At 45.3% G+C, this 13,663-nt stretch overlaps 1 protein-coding gene across 1 annotated transcript; it reads right to left on the bottom strand.

The window, feature by feature from the left end:
* Nucleotides 1-13: 13 nt before the first annotated feature.
* LOC119181134 (UDP-glucose 4-epimerase) lies at nucleotides 14-12,181 on the bottom strand. Its single transcript, XM_037432316.2, has 10 exons — nucleotides 11,912-12,181; nucleotides 7,495-7,627; nucleotides 6,137-6,252; nucleotides 5,612-5,725; nucleotides 4,675-4,851; nucleotides 3,885-4,065; nucleotides 3,736-3,821; nucleotides 3,007-3,084; nucleotides 2,809-2,923; nucleotides 14-399 (listed from the first exon to the last, which is right to left on the bottom strand). The coding sequence occupies exons 2-10, from the start codon at nucleotides 7,616-7,618 to the stop codon at nucleotides 260-262; spliced, it is 1,131 nt and encodes a 376-aa protein (XP_037288213.1). The 5' UTR covers nucleotides 7,619-7,627; nucleotides 11,912-12,181; the 3' UTR covers nucleotides 14-259.
* Nucleotides 12,182-13,663: the final 1,482 nt, after the last annotated feature.

Genomic DNA, 13,663 nt, shown 5'->3' with positions numbered 1-13,663 from the left:
AAACAAGAGGGTGTTTTTGCGTTGTAAATTTCAGTTTTATTGCAAAATAAGAGTGAAAAAATAAAAATACATGTGACCCAAACATGAAAACCACCCGACCTGCAGGCTCGTATTTGTGACCACAGCCAACGACCAAGTTTGCTGTTCCTAGGGGTGTCTAAAAAATTTGATGTTGACTGTGCTGAGACCTATTGAAATAATGCACAGCGATAGTATAAATACTGAAAGCCTCCCTTCCTGGCTTAGAGCTCCTTTGCTGCTACTTGTCACAGTCAAGCTCTGGTGCCAGTGCAGAGTCTCCGCACCCAATATCAGTGGTGTTAATTTTTAGGTTTGTGTGTGGGTTGTCTGTACGATACCCAGCAGGATTGCTTGTCAGCCACCTCCAGAAGTCCTCACCTAAAAATGAAAAATTATGCTATTAGTATTGTTATATATAAACACTACTATTTCACATGGCAAGATGTTGCTGGACTGGATACACTCATACTGCATTTTCTCGCATTAACCTGCAAAATTTTTTGATGTACTCTAAAAGTGGGGGTTCGGGTTAAATGCAGAGGATATGGGCACATTTTTGTTTGTTATGTAGAGCTTTTGATTGTTCAGTGGTGCGGGCTATATGTGAGAAAGTACAGGATATTTTATCAATAGAATAGCTCAGTTCAGTAGCAAGGAAGGAAACAAATGTACAAGAAGTAATGTGAGGATGAGACAGTTGATTAATGAACATACTGAGGCAGTCTGTCAGCAAATTCATCATTCAGTAGCATGTGCAATGGAACAAATGCACCAATGTTAAGGTGGCTGTCTGTTGGGTCAAGAAGAGAATATGTAGGTGCATTAATGGTTACTGTAAATAAGTCTATGAGGCAAAGGTTTCATCATCATCATCAGCCTGACTACGTCCACTACAGGACAAAGGCCTCTCCCATGTTCCGCCAGTTAACCCGGTCCTGTGCTTGCTGCTGCCAATTTGTACCCGCAAACTTCTTAATCTCATCTGCCCATCTAACCTTCTGTCTCCCCCTAACCCGCTTCCCTTCTCTGGGAATCCAGTTAGTTACCCTTAATGACCAGCGGTTATCCTGTCTATGCGCTACATGCCCGGCCCATGTCCATTTCCTCTTCTTTATTTCAACTATGATATCCTTAACCTCCGTTTGTCCCCTAATCCACTCTGCTCTCTTCTTGTCTCTTAAGGTTACACCTACCATTTTTCTTTCCATTGCTCGCTGCGTCGTCCTCAATTTAAGCTGAACCCTCTTTGTAAGTCTCCAGGTTTCTGCTCCGTAGCTAAGTACCGGCAAGATACAGCTGTTACATACCTTCCTCTTGAGGGATAGTGGCAATCTACCAGTCATTATTTGAGAGTGCTTGCCGAATGTGCTCCACCCCATTCTTATTCTTCTAGTTACTTCAATCTCGTGGTTAGGCTCTGCGGTTATTACCTGCCCTAAGTAGACATAGCCTTTCACAACTTCAAGTGCACTATTACCTATCTCGAAGCGCTGCTCCTTTCCGAGGTTGTTGTACATTGCTTTCGTTTGCTGCAGATTAATTTTAAGACCCACCTTACTGCTCTCCTTGTCTAACTCCGTAATCATGAGTTGCAATTCGTCCCCCGAGTTACTCAGCAATGCAATGTCATCGGCGAAGCGCAGGTTACTAAGATATTCTCCATTAACTCTTATCCCTAGCTGTTCCCATTCTAGGCTTCTGAAAACCTCCTGTAAGCACGCAGTGAAGAGGAAACTTGGGATATGCAAAAGTCGGATGTATGCACTAAGGGACAAAGAAGGCAAAATAACTACCAATATGGATAGGATAGTTAAAATAGCGGAGGAGTTTTACAGAGATCTGTACAGTAGCCGAGACAACCACGACCTTAATACTATAAGAACTAGCAGTAACCCAGATGACACCCCACCAGTAATGATAGAAGTCAGAAAAGCTTTGGAGAGCATGCAAAGAGGCAAAGCTGCTGGTGAGGATCAGGTAACATCATACCTGCTGACAAAGATGGAGGACAGATTGTGTCAGAAAAACTAGCCACCCTGTTTACGAGGTGTCTCCTGACGGGAAGGGTACCAGAGTCTTGGAAGAACGCTAACATCATCTTAATACATAAGAAAGGAGATGACAAGGACTTGAAGAATTACAGGCCGATCAGCTTGCTCTCTGTAGTATACAAGCTATTTACAAAGGTAATTGCTAACAGAGTAAAGAAAACATTAGAATTCAATCAACCAAAGGAACAAGCAGGATTTCGAACAGGCTACTCAACAATTGACCACATTCATACTATCAATCAGGTAATAGAGAAATGCTCAGAGTATAACCAACCACTATACATAGCCTTCATAGATTACGAGAAGGCGTTTGATTCAGTAGAAATATCAGCCGTCATGCAGACACTGCGGAATCAGGGCATAGATGAAGTATATATAAACATTCTGGAAGAAATCTACAGGGGATCAACTGCTACCATAGTGCTTCATAAAGAAAGCAACAGAATTCCAATCAGGAAGGGTGTAAGGCAGGGGGACACAATCTCCCCAATGCTATTTACCGCAAAGGTTTCAGTAGTAGCTTATTAGCGTGTAATGTCAAACGAAACTGTCGTAATAACTACATATAAATCTAATGGCTTTTTTCTGAATATATTCAAGCAGTGACCTTATTAGACTTAGTTGTACTGGAAATACGGTAGGCTAAAACAGTAACAGGAAAGGCAGATAAGAAATGCAGTATTCAAGTTGCACTGAAGCAAAATGTTGTAGATTCTGGTATGAAAACTGCACATACACATGCGCTCAATGCCATGCTGTGCTTTCCAATGTAGTTCCTTTTCTGCCAGGCTGCAGTCGCCCCAAATGGCTGGTATGTCACCCAGGCGACGGTCGTGGATCTTGTAGGGAATCTGTGGGCAGTAGCACCAGAACCATGCAGTTATGAACTGTTCTTCCTGACACAAGTCTCGTCTCTTGCACACTTTGGTCTTACCTTCTTTCCCGTGACCTTCTCAAAGGCATCAATCAGCTGTAGCACAGTGTACCCTTTGCCAGTTCCTAGGTTGTATACCTGCAATGAACAGCCCCATAGCATTTTTTCTTATTTAAGGTGAAAGCCTCGTCAAACCGACGCCAGAAGCATGTGAGATGCAGAAAGCTTGCAATGCCTCCTATCTATGAGGCAATGCAAGTAAAATTGAAGCATCCTTAACTAAGCATTGCTCTATCTCAACATGGTAGCTAAATCTGGATGTCCGAACACTTTCACACACACACCTTCTAAATCTCTAGCCTGCCTTTGCTTCTCTATGAAGACCTAAACTGTGCCACAAAAAAGCCAAAGTGCAAATTTTCTCCTATTTTTCCTGTGTAGACCTCAAATTTTCACTCACGGCCAACACTTCTTTTTCGCTCACAGCGAAAGATCCCGATGACAGTGACGCTTCTGCGAAATGGGCTGTACAACGCTGCTACATTACAATCACGCTAGCTGCAAAACTTTCAGGGGCGGGAGAATCATTGTAATCATGTGAGAATAAAAAGATGATGGCGGCTTTTCCTTCGAGCCAACCTAGGCCGACACATAAAGATTACTGCGAGCTCTGTGTCCCCATTATTTTGTTCAGGTGTTAAGAGCTTGCATTGTTATCACAGTTCTACTTTTGTAACGACTATGCATAAGTTATGCATAAGTTATGAATCCTACACCTAGGCACGATACCTTGTATCTGGGATTCTGCTCCAACCTCTCCAAGGCAGCTACATGCCCGGTAGCAAGATCCATGACATGTATGAAATCTCGTACACCTGCATATCAACAATGTTTAGCTGCACATGCTATGGCTGGCTGGAGCACATCGCCTAACTAACTTGTTCCATCTTCGGTATCGTAGTCGCCGCCCAGAACAGCCAGTTCCGTTCTCTTTCCAAGCGCAACTTCTCCAATGACTGGCATCAAGTTGGTGAAAGCTCTGATGGGATCCTCGCCAATCTTTCCCGAGGGGTGAGCACCAAGAGGGTTGAAGTAGCGCAGTGCTATAATGTTCCATTGCTGCATGGAGACAGGTAAGTTGCATTGATTAGACATTGCTTCAGTTGAATGAATGAACGAATTAATTAATGCATGAATGCCACTCTTGCTGACTGTAGTGCCAGGGATCTTAGTGCTCCTGTAAATTACGAAAATTTCTAAGAAGCACAAAGGTGGGTGAGGAAGAGGGGGTTATGTCAAAGGTAATCGCAGTTAAGCTGCCGTGTAAAGAACTATGTGAATCAACACTTTTGTTAGTATGCTGAAGTTTAATCTAAGAGGCATAGCCAGGAATTTTTTCTGGGGGAGGAGTTCAACCACTCTTTGTGAATGCATTTGTATGTGTGTATGTTTGTATACATGCAAAATTGAAAATGCCGGGAGTTTGGTTTATGCAAAGCTCGATTCATTATTGACCATTCATAAACATGCCTCATTATATTGAGGCTGAAGATACATGGTGCTAAGTAGGAGGGAAGCTAGAAATGAGATGGTTCATTGCATAGATGCTTGTTCAAGTGTTGGAAGTTTAACCTTATAAGCAAAATTGGAATGTGCGACACAACCAAAATAGCGGGGCAGATAATTTTATCATCTTGATAATTTGCACAGCATACATGTTCAGCCCACCTTCTCAGCTTTGCAGATGTCTTCGAGCATTTGCTCAATGGCATACTTCGTTCTTCCATACACATTTGTAACATTGCCAATTGGGTGTGCCTCATCGATAGGCAGGTACTGTGGGTTGCCATAGACCACACAAGAACTGCTGAACACCATGCTGTAGACTCCATGCTCCTTCATGACCTGGAAAAAAAAAATCAAACAGGAGCTGTCAAACATCCACAAGCATCTTGTGTGGATGACGCAATGTTCAAGTTAACAGAAAAGGTTCTGTGTGCTTGAAGAGATATCCTTGCATTGTATTGGACTCAGTAATGCCACTGTTAGGTCCTGCAAAAAATTGTGAATGGGTTGAATATATCACATTTTCTACTGATGTATGAACATCCTGTGGTACCAACCTGCGTGTTGTTTTCAGCCGCATCTGCAAATAAGGGTTATGCATGTGCCTGCAGATTTTGGATCATCAATTAGTTATGGCTGGTTTTGGTGAACTAGCCGCATGCAATGTATTTTTATGCATGCCTGACAAGGCCTGTATTGCATTGACATTGCGTCTATGGCAATGCTACCTACAAGCCCTAGGTTGTGTTCGAGTTCCAGCATACCCGGCTGCGTTTTGAAATGGGTGAAATGCAAGAACATCTATGCACTTAGCTGTAGGTGCATGTTAAAGAACCCGAGCTATTCAAAGTTATTGCATTGTCATTGGCAGCGGTGTGCCTCGCAATCGCATCTTCGTCTCTGCGCAAGAAAAAGCCCGAATTCGCTCGAATTATATAGAGTATAGTTCACGCTAAAAATGCCAGTGACTCATAAAGCACCAATAATTGTGCCTTTGGGGGTGACCATAAATTGGTAATTCATAGCTACATTTCAAGACACTGTGGATATGTACACTGGATATGTACTAAGTTGCCGTATCGCACACGCAGGCTCTTACCTCGAGCAGGTTGATGGTGCTGACAATGTTGTTCTTGTAGTAGAAGAGCGGCTTCTGCATGGACTCGCCCACAGCTTTCATAGCGGCGAAATGGATGACGAAGTCGATCTTGTGCTGCAGAAATTTAAGTGTGAATTGTAGTTGATGGCATGGCTCCTGGCTGCGTTCTCAACAGGGCTCCCAAGTTGTCGAAATTTATGGGATATAACATAAGCAACTTCTTTGTCCTATAACTAAAAATTAAATGGGCTGTTAAGTCACCCTTTGTCAGAAAAGTATAGTCTTATTCATTGTGGTGCAACTTTAGTACGGTATGTGCCTACGTATATTGCGCGCTTTTGTAGATTCATTGGTGACGAAAGGACGTGCGTGTGATCAAAGTGTGCTCTGTAGTGAGAGTGTGAAAAACAAACACACTTTGAAATGTCTAAATGTTATATTTTTCGTAACACCTGCTTATCAAGAAAGTTTCAGGTCCTCCATTGTCTGCTATTTGTGTAACCATCAGTTGTGTCTGGTCCATACCTTGTCAAATATCTTTGCCAAGGACGCTTTCTCGAGGAGGTCACACTGGTAAAACGTCATAGTCCTTCCCGTCAGCTCTTGCGCCCGCTCCAGACTGGCCGCTTGTCCATTCTCACCTGCGTTTATGGCACATTGCCAATACTGCAGGAAGGAAACTACGCCAGCTGACCTAAATATACAGACAGATTCACTGTTGAAGGGCTGAGTGCATGGTATGTTCATATTTCGATACCTTACAGAAACATAGTTGCTTAGATATGCATAAAACTACTGGTGGTTGAAAGTTCTGTCTCCTCTTGACAGACTAGTGACGTGCTTGAAGATTGTTTTCTTTACCACTTGCTGTTTGAGGGCCAGCAATACCGCAGGTCGTTGGATTAAATCTCGGCAGCGGCAGCTGCATTTTCGATAGAGGCGAAAATGCTCTAGGTCTGCGTGCTCAGTTAAAGAACCCCAGGTGGTCGAAATTTCTGGAGCCCCCCTCCACTACGGCGCCTCTCATAATTATATGGTGGTTTTGGGACGTTAAACCCCACATAACAATCGCGAATCAATCAGAGGGCCAGCAATATTGATGGTGTCTATTGGAGTGTTCCCTCCAATACACACCATCAGTATTGCTGGTGTGTATAGGAGTGGTGTGGATCAGCACCAATCGACATCTTCTCTGGTTTGACGTAGACAGAAGCCTCACGGGACGTTCCACGAGTAGGCGTTTATAAAACATTTGCGGGGCACGCAGAATACACCGATGGGCTGGCGAGCCCTATTGTTTGTCGACCCTCTCGCTTTGTTGTCAGGCTGCTCTCAAGGTGGTTTTGGTTGCTTATGCCAGAAATGCTACTCTTTCATTCTGAGGGGGACACTCTCAAAAGACCCACATAATTTCATTCTTCAACAAAGCCTGTGGGGCGGGTTCCCTTATTTGAAAACCGGAGCCTGTGCCACTCAATGTTACCGGAGCCTGTGCACACTTAGTCTCAGGCCCTCCTTTTATATCAATTGCTGAATGATAATTATGAGATACTATGACGAGCTGACTCGAGTTCTTTTTTCTTTTTATCTTTTTTTTTTTTTTTGCGAGATGGCTATATGCGGGTTGGACTGCAATTGCATAGAATTGGACAGAAAGAAGTTTGCATGCAGTTGAGGCATCCTCAGGTATTTGTGTGTGGGGGGAGGGGGGGCATGGCGCCGCTTGTTTGGTCAATTTGGAAAGCAAATCTTTGCGAGAGATGCCCCCATTTGCAGTTAAGTAGAACGTTTTTAAATGTTGGTTAAGTATGCCACTCTTGGTCGACATGGTTAATTCGCGCCCCGTAAACTGCTGTGACCGTGTCAATGCTGCACTTGCATACCTGGGACAGCATTTGCGAAGTTGTCGATTCCAATGACCCTGTAGCCTGCTCGCAGTAGCTCGATGACCGTGTGACTGCCGATGAAGCCAGCCGCACCCGTCACAAACACAGTCTTGCCACTCATCTTGTTCACCTGCAAATAAAGAAAAACCGTGGTTTTGGAGTTCATGACAAAGTGGCGTTTAACTTTTTATTAGCATATTTTTATTTTGTCACAAACCACTGTTCTTTTTGCTTTTGTTGGGACAGAGACGTGCTGCTTTCATCTGTAGTGCCAACGAAAGCGGTTTTGCTGAACATGAACTAAAATATTATAACATAAAACTGCATTGTCATCTCTTTAATCTTTGACACGATGATCGATGTTCTTAATCAAGAAGAAAAGGAGGGGTGGGGGAGACAAGCGTTGCTTGGCGTCTGCTAGGCGGACTTGCTACTGCATGTTCTTTCTATTTATCCCACTAAGCAAAGCTGCTTCCGAACTGCTCACTTTCATCATATGCGATTTGGACCTAATCTGCTAGGGACGCAGCCAGAAATTTGCATAACACCGGTGCACCTTGGAAGGCCACATTTGTTTGCAATCGTGGACTCCGTGTTCATCGAGCCTAAGACGCCAACGAATTCTCTGAGTTACAACAAACTTTGTCTTAATAATGCACTTTCTCTGGACTAAAAAAAAAAGAAAAACAAACCATGTAGCTATAATGGATAGATGGCTGCATTAATTAGGTGGTTTGGAACACGCTTTAATAACAGAATGACATTTTTCGGATATTTGTCACTTAGCTTGACCACAATTCCTCCATTGAATGCTTTTCACTTAAAGCAAAAAAAAAATTTAAAAGCTCTAATTAATTATTGTTAATTATCTAAGCTTACTGTAAAAAAATCGCAGCATATCCACAGACTGAATGATAATGAGTAGGGGAAGCGTCCATCGTGCTTCTGTCCGTCCGTCCGTGTGTTAGTCCATGCGTCCGTTCGTACGTCCGTCCGGCTGTCTGCGTGTCCGTCCGTCCATATGTCTGTTCATACGCGCGTGCGTGCGCCCGTCCGTGCATGCTTCCATGCGTCCGATCGCGTTCGAGAATGCAGATGGCGCATGGGTAACACCGACGAGGCGCGAACCAAGAAAGCCGAGCGCAAGCGTATTCAACGCGCCCGCCACTCTGCTTCGTCCATGCCCCACCAATGATGCGACACATACGGCGATGATCCAGAGACTGAGAGGGGAACTCGTTTTCCGCGCACTCAGGCAAAGCGCGCGCAGCAGCCAATCAGAGAGCAGCGGCACTTCGGAGAGTAGCGGCAGAGTAACGCCATCTAGGAAATGAGACGAGAATGCCTTCTTTTGTTTCTCGTCGCTTCTCTCAGTTACGCGTGACAAGGTTAGCCTAAGAGAAGCTTCCGCCCTAATAGTTAGCGTTCTCGTGATGACCGCATTGATGGGGGCTAAGCCAGTAAGAAGCAAGGAAGGTGTGAAGGGCCGGTCAGTTATTTACAGGCCCATCCCCCCCTTGACTGTTGACCACAAATACATGCGCACATACGTACACCATACTACAGGCATGCGCAGGGTTCCCCTTCAGGAGGGAGAGGGGGGCGAAGGCTCGTAGCGGCGGACCTCCCTCCCTATTATGTCAATGTATGGGGCTGATATTGCGCCCCGTCCCAACGTGGGAGCGGCCCGTGATCCTACCCCTATAAAACGGGGGTGGAATCCTTCAGGACCCCAATAAAAGTTTTTCATCCATCCATTCTTCCGCAACGTCATTTTCACGCCACGCAGCTTTACTGCCGACGCAAACTAGAAAGACCGAATGCATTTTGCCGCAACGAGTGCTGCTGCCAGAGATCCGTATTTGGATGCTCGTCTCGGAGGCCCTGCGTGAACTCTAATCACGTTAGCCATGTTGAAAGCGGCCGCGGCCGCCTGATGCACCTGGAAGGTCGGCACGCATTTCCTGCATCGTTCTTCAAACATCTCTACACGCGTTCACTCCAAGTTCAGACTTGTCGAGTTCGTTTAAACAGTCCCGTTACTCAACACTTCGTCCACTTTCATTCTCTTTGCCATGGGAACGTACTGGCGGGTTCGATTCGTCGATGTGGTGAAGAGCTCCATGACGTCATGGCTCGCCCTTCCTCTCTCTCTCTTTTTTCTTTTTGCGTAACTGAACGCGCTCCGCCGAAGTAGACGCCACGAGAATCCAGTAGGTGTGCTGTGACACTACGGCTTCAGCATTCGATTGCACAGCATTGGGCGAAAGTGGCGATCAGGTCCCGCGCACTTTTGCTCTTTTCGCGCTATTGCAAATGCGCGCGTGACTGGCATGAGAACCGAGTTTTGTCTCTCGGGCGCGTGACCGGCCGGCGAGATTGAAATGGCGGATGACCGATAAGCTCCCACCCGGAAGGGAGCATTGACGGCTTTCAAATTCAAGAAAAAAGCAGCAACAAGAAACCGAAAAGCTCCGTGTGCCTAATCGTGTCAGGCTTTGACAAATATAATTAGTGTGTCGATGAGTGTTCTTTTTAACGAGCACCGAGGTGAAAGAACAATTGTGTTCGGAATGACCGGTTATTGTCTGAAAACTACGTTTCCGCCGATTTCGACGTCATGCGTTCATTATCAGAGGCACAAATTTGCAACTGTGCCATTTTTGTACTTCGCGCCGGAACTTGAGCACCCGAGTGTGACCCCATCACGTTTCAGCCACATTGACTGAAATATAATGTCTTGATAGGCTTGTCATGCTACGTTGGCTCTATTAAAACACAACGTAATTAGTTATTTTTGCCGTATAATCTCAGTTAACGAGCTAAAGTTGATACTATTTCACACTCACGTAGGCCCTCACAGACGCCGTCATAATGTGACGTCGCAACGAGTTGATGCATTTTGTTTTTGCACCCTTTTTTTTTTTTCGCTTGCTTAAAGTGTCTCCTCGTTGCCAGAGTAGCGCTTTTGAGATTGTGAAAGGATAATTTACTGATAAACGAAAATTAATACTTCTTTGCAGTGTTCTTTAAGCATAGCTTGAGCGATAATCGTTACACGATGATGCCAATCTGATAACCTCTTGTAGAGGATGCCCACAGACTGATAAACGAGGTAATTAAGGTAGGTTTAGGTGACGTCACACAGCGATTGTATATTGGCGCGTCTCGACAACCGTCTTTTTTTTTTTTTTGTATGCGGTTGACAAGCGAAAGAAATGTCAAACTGAAAAATGTGCGCGCATTTTAGGATGCGGCCTATGGTCAGCTACAAAACAATCTATGATGCACGCGGTATTATATACTGTGCGTGGACAGTGGATCACATAAGCGCTACTCAGAAGAAGCTGTGTACACTGACCAGTAGTGTAGAAAAAAATCTTTTTTTTTTGGGGGGGGGGGGGGCTACGGGGAAGTTTTAACCATACTTTACGCATGTGCGTGCGTTTGTATAATGTACGTGTATCACACATGCAAAATTGAAAATTTTCAGGGTTGGGGGTGGGGGGTTGAACTTCTTCATTCCTGGCTACGCCAGTGACACAGAAGATATTGCAGAGTGACTATTGGTGGGATACTACATTTTGTTACGTATAATCCATCAAAACGATACCGAGTACCTGACGAAAGCAAAAAGCATCGGCATTTCTCAAACGTCGTTGCAGAGTCCTTCAATGCGCAAATCCTCCGAAGGGTTAGACGCATCGAAGGACTCTGGTCGTATAGTGTGAACGGAGATGGGAGTATGGGGGTACCCGTACGACTGGTTCGAGTAGGCTGCGGCTATAGTGTTCTATCATTTTCCCCTGAATTGTTTTTTAGCTTTGTCTTTCGTGAAAGTGTCACACTGCGGTTCCCTGCCAAGTAGTCTTAATACTAGTCGTTCACAAACGCTTCAGACTATATTGGCGCAGCAGTATCGATTGAAGCTAGACGTACGTGTAGTTCTGGCATTAGGACGGTAAAACTCAACGAAACCACACATCCCCTTTCGGTATAAATCTATATCACTTCTATGTAAATCTATGTAAGCCTATATAGCGTGGGTGCATATATATATGAAGTATTTATCGGGGATAAGTTTAGTTGCGAGTGTAGCGTGTGTCGTGTCCTTAATTGTCCCTACTGTCCATGTTAAAAAAGTGCGCTACTCGACCTTACGGTAAAATGATCACTTACTGGCCACGTTCAGCTAGATTTTCAATCGGTTGTGTGCTGCTCGTTTTGGATGAGAGACACGTAAACCTCTAATCCGAGAGGCTCAACCATACCACGAACGGTGGGACCCATTACAGAGTTTGCGGGTCGATCTCGTGTATATAGGAGAGTCGGGAAATGTGCACGCAGAAGTCGAAGTCAACGTAGAGTCAAGAAAAGTGTGCAAGTCGAGTTCAACGATGAAGAAGTCACCCACCGTTGGTGACGCTGACGAAAGGAGCGTCTCTGTCGCTTGGGTCTCGGGGACAGTTGTGGTGCCGTTCGAAGGAACGCTACCGATGGCAATGGGCTCGTCGGAACCGAGGTCGTAACAATCCAACGGGGGTGGTCGTGGTCAAGTTGGTGCACGGCTGCGGCGAATGATCCAATCCGAACGATGCTGGATCGAAGTGGTAGCGCAGCAGCCACGCGCAAGTTACTCCAGCGACACCCTACCGTCGTGTACGAAGCGGGGCAGCTAACTTCCCTTTTCTTTCTTTTCCAGTCCGCAACTGGTGGTGGCCTCTCTGGCGTCTCGCTTCGCCGTGAAGGGGCGAGAGGGCAACCGGAGACGAGAGAGACGCCATGACGTGTCTGGTCTGGCCACTTTTTTTAACGCTTTGTTTCTTCGCATCTCGTTCTCTTCGTCCGGATTTGATAGTCGCGTGCTCTTGCGTGAGGGTGCTCGCGTCGGCGACGAGTCTGCTGCGAGGAGACTTCGCTCGTGCATCTCTTGCGCATGTTTCTCTTTTGCTTTTGCTCTTTGCGAAGAAAGTGAGAGTGCGCAACACATCCCCGGGCAGTCCTTGTGTTGAGCACTGGATACGAGGGGTGGTGTACTGCCGCGGATTTCGGTCATTTTCCATTTAGGACGGAGCAAGGTGGTCAGCTGAACAAAGACTGCTCAATCTGCTTCCACAAGGATAAACTTTCCCTAGGCTCACCATTTTCAGCTTCTATGCCTGCTGATATTTTACGAAACTCGAATTATTTTTTATCAAAACTAACTGCGGAAAACTTCTAAATAAAGATTAAACAGATCGCGTAAATCGTACCGCGCAAATAATTGCGGATGTGTTTGAAGATGAAGAGCAAGCCGAGTTATGCTTGATGGTCCACGACGCAACGAAACGTACTGGGATCGGCCGCATCCACAGTGAATGTTTTGTATAGTTTAGGAACTGGAGCTCGGCACCCATCATTGTCTTCTCGAGATAGCTTGGGTCGAACGCCGAACTTACAGAGACCCCTATCGAGCAGGTATTTTGATGAAGAGCGTGTCGTATGTCTGTGCTCCTGCCCGTCAGACCAAGCTTTCTGTGAACCTAGTGTACAATTTTAAAATCTACGAAGTACATGTACCGTGTCCTCTTATAGCAGGGGTCTCAATCTCGCATCAACTAGCGGGCCGCACTAGCTAAATGGGGTCTGCAGGGTCGGGCCAGTGAAGAAATCTGAAGGAGGAGTGCCTTGAACAAGATGTCAGCTATAGAATTGGCATTTGAGAGGAAGCTTATTCTATATCTTATACATGACCATTTTTGAAGGAGATGAGGAGTCGGAATTCGAGAAGAATCAGTACCGATCTGCACAATGACTGAAACCTGGACGCACACTCTAAAATGCTCTTGTTCCGCGGTTGTGTTTGAACACATGTTAACCACATGAGTAATTGCGTCACGAAAAGAATGCTTGAGGCTAGTCATGTCGGTGTAACACATGTACACATTTATTACGAATATCAAGAACGCATATAGGGGACGAAGACAGTCATGTACGGGCCAGGCCGCTCGCGAAAGAATCGTGAGCCGCGTTTTTTGAAGCACTCTCTTATAGTATACATCTCATATGACAACGATGAGGAGCATGACGATAGTTATAGCGCGAGAACTGAACAACAAGGGGACAAGAATGAGACGATCCCTTTGTCGTCGTTCTGTTCTCGCGTTATAACTATCGTCATGTCATA

This window comes from Rhipicephalus microplus, chromosome 10, assembly GCF_043290135.1.
Source record: "Rhipicephalus microplus isolate Deutch F79 chromosome 10, USDA_Rmic, whole genome shotgun sequence".
In the NCBI taxonomy this organism is placed as follows: domain Eukaryota; kingdom Metazoa; phylum Arthropoda; class Arachnida; order Ixodida; family Ixodidae; genus Rhipicephalus; species Rhipicephalus microplus.
This window is presented reverse-complemented; position numbering and strand designations above follow the sequence as displayed.

Excerpts from the sequence above, each read along its gene's own strand:
- LOC119181134 (XM_037432316.2), bottom strand. The coding sequence starts at position 7,618 with ATGAGTGGCAAGACTGTGTTTGTGACGGGTGCGGCTGGCTTCATCGGC. Across the intron at positions 3,822-3,884 it reads CGATACCGAAGATGGAACAA|GTGTACGAGATTTCATACAT; the intron begins GTTAGTTAGGCG and ends GTTGATATGCAG. Across the intron at positions 3,085-3,735 it reads AGCAGAATCCCAGATACAAG|GTATACAACCTAGGAACTGG; the intron begins GTATCGTGCCTA and ends TGTTCATTGCAG.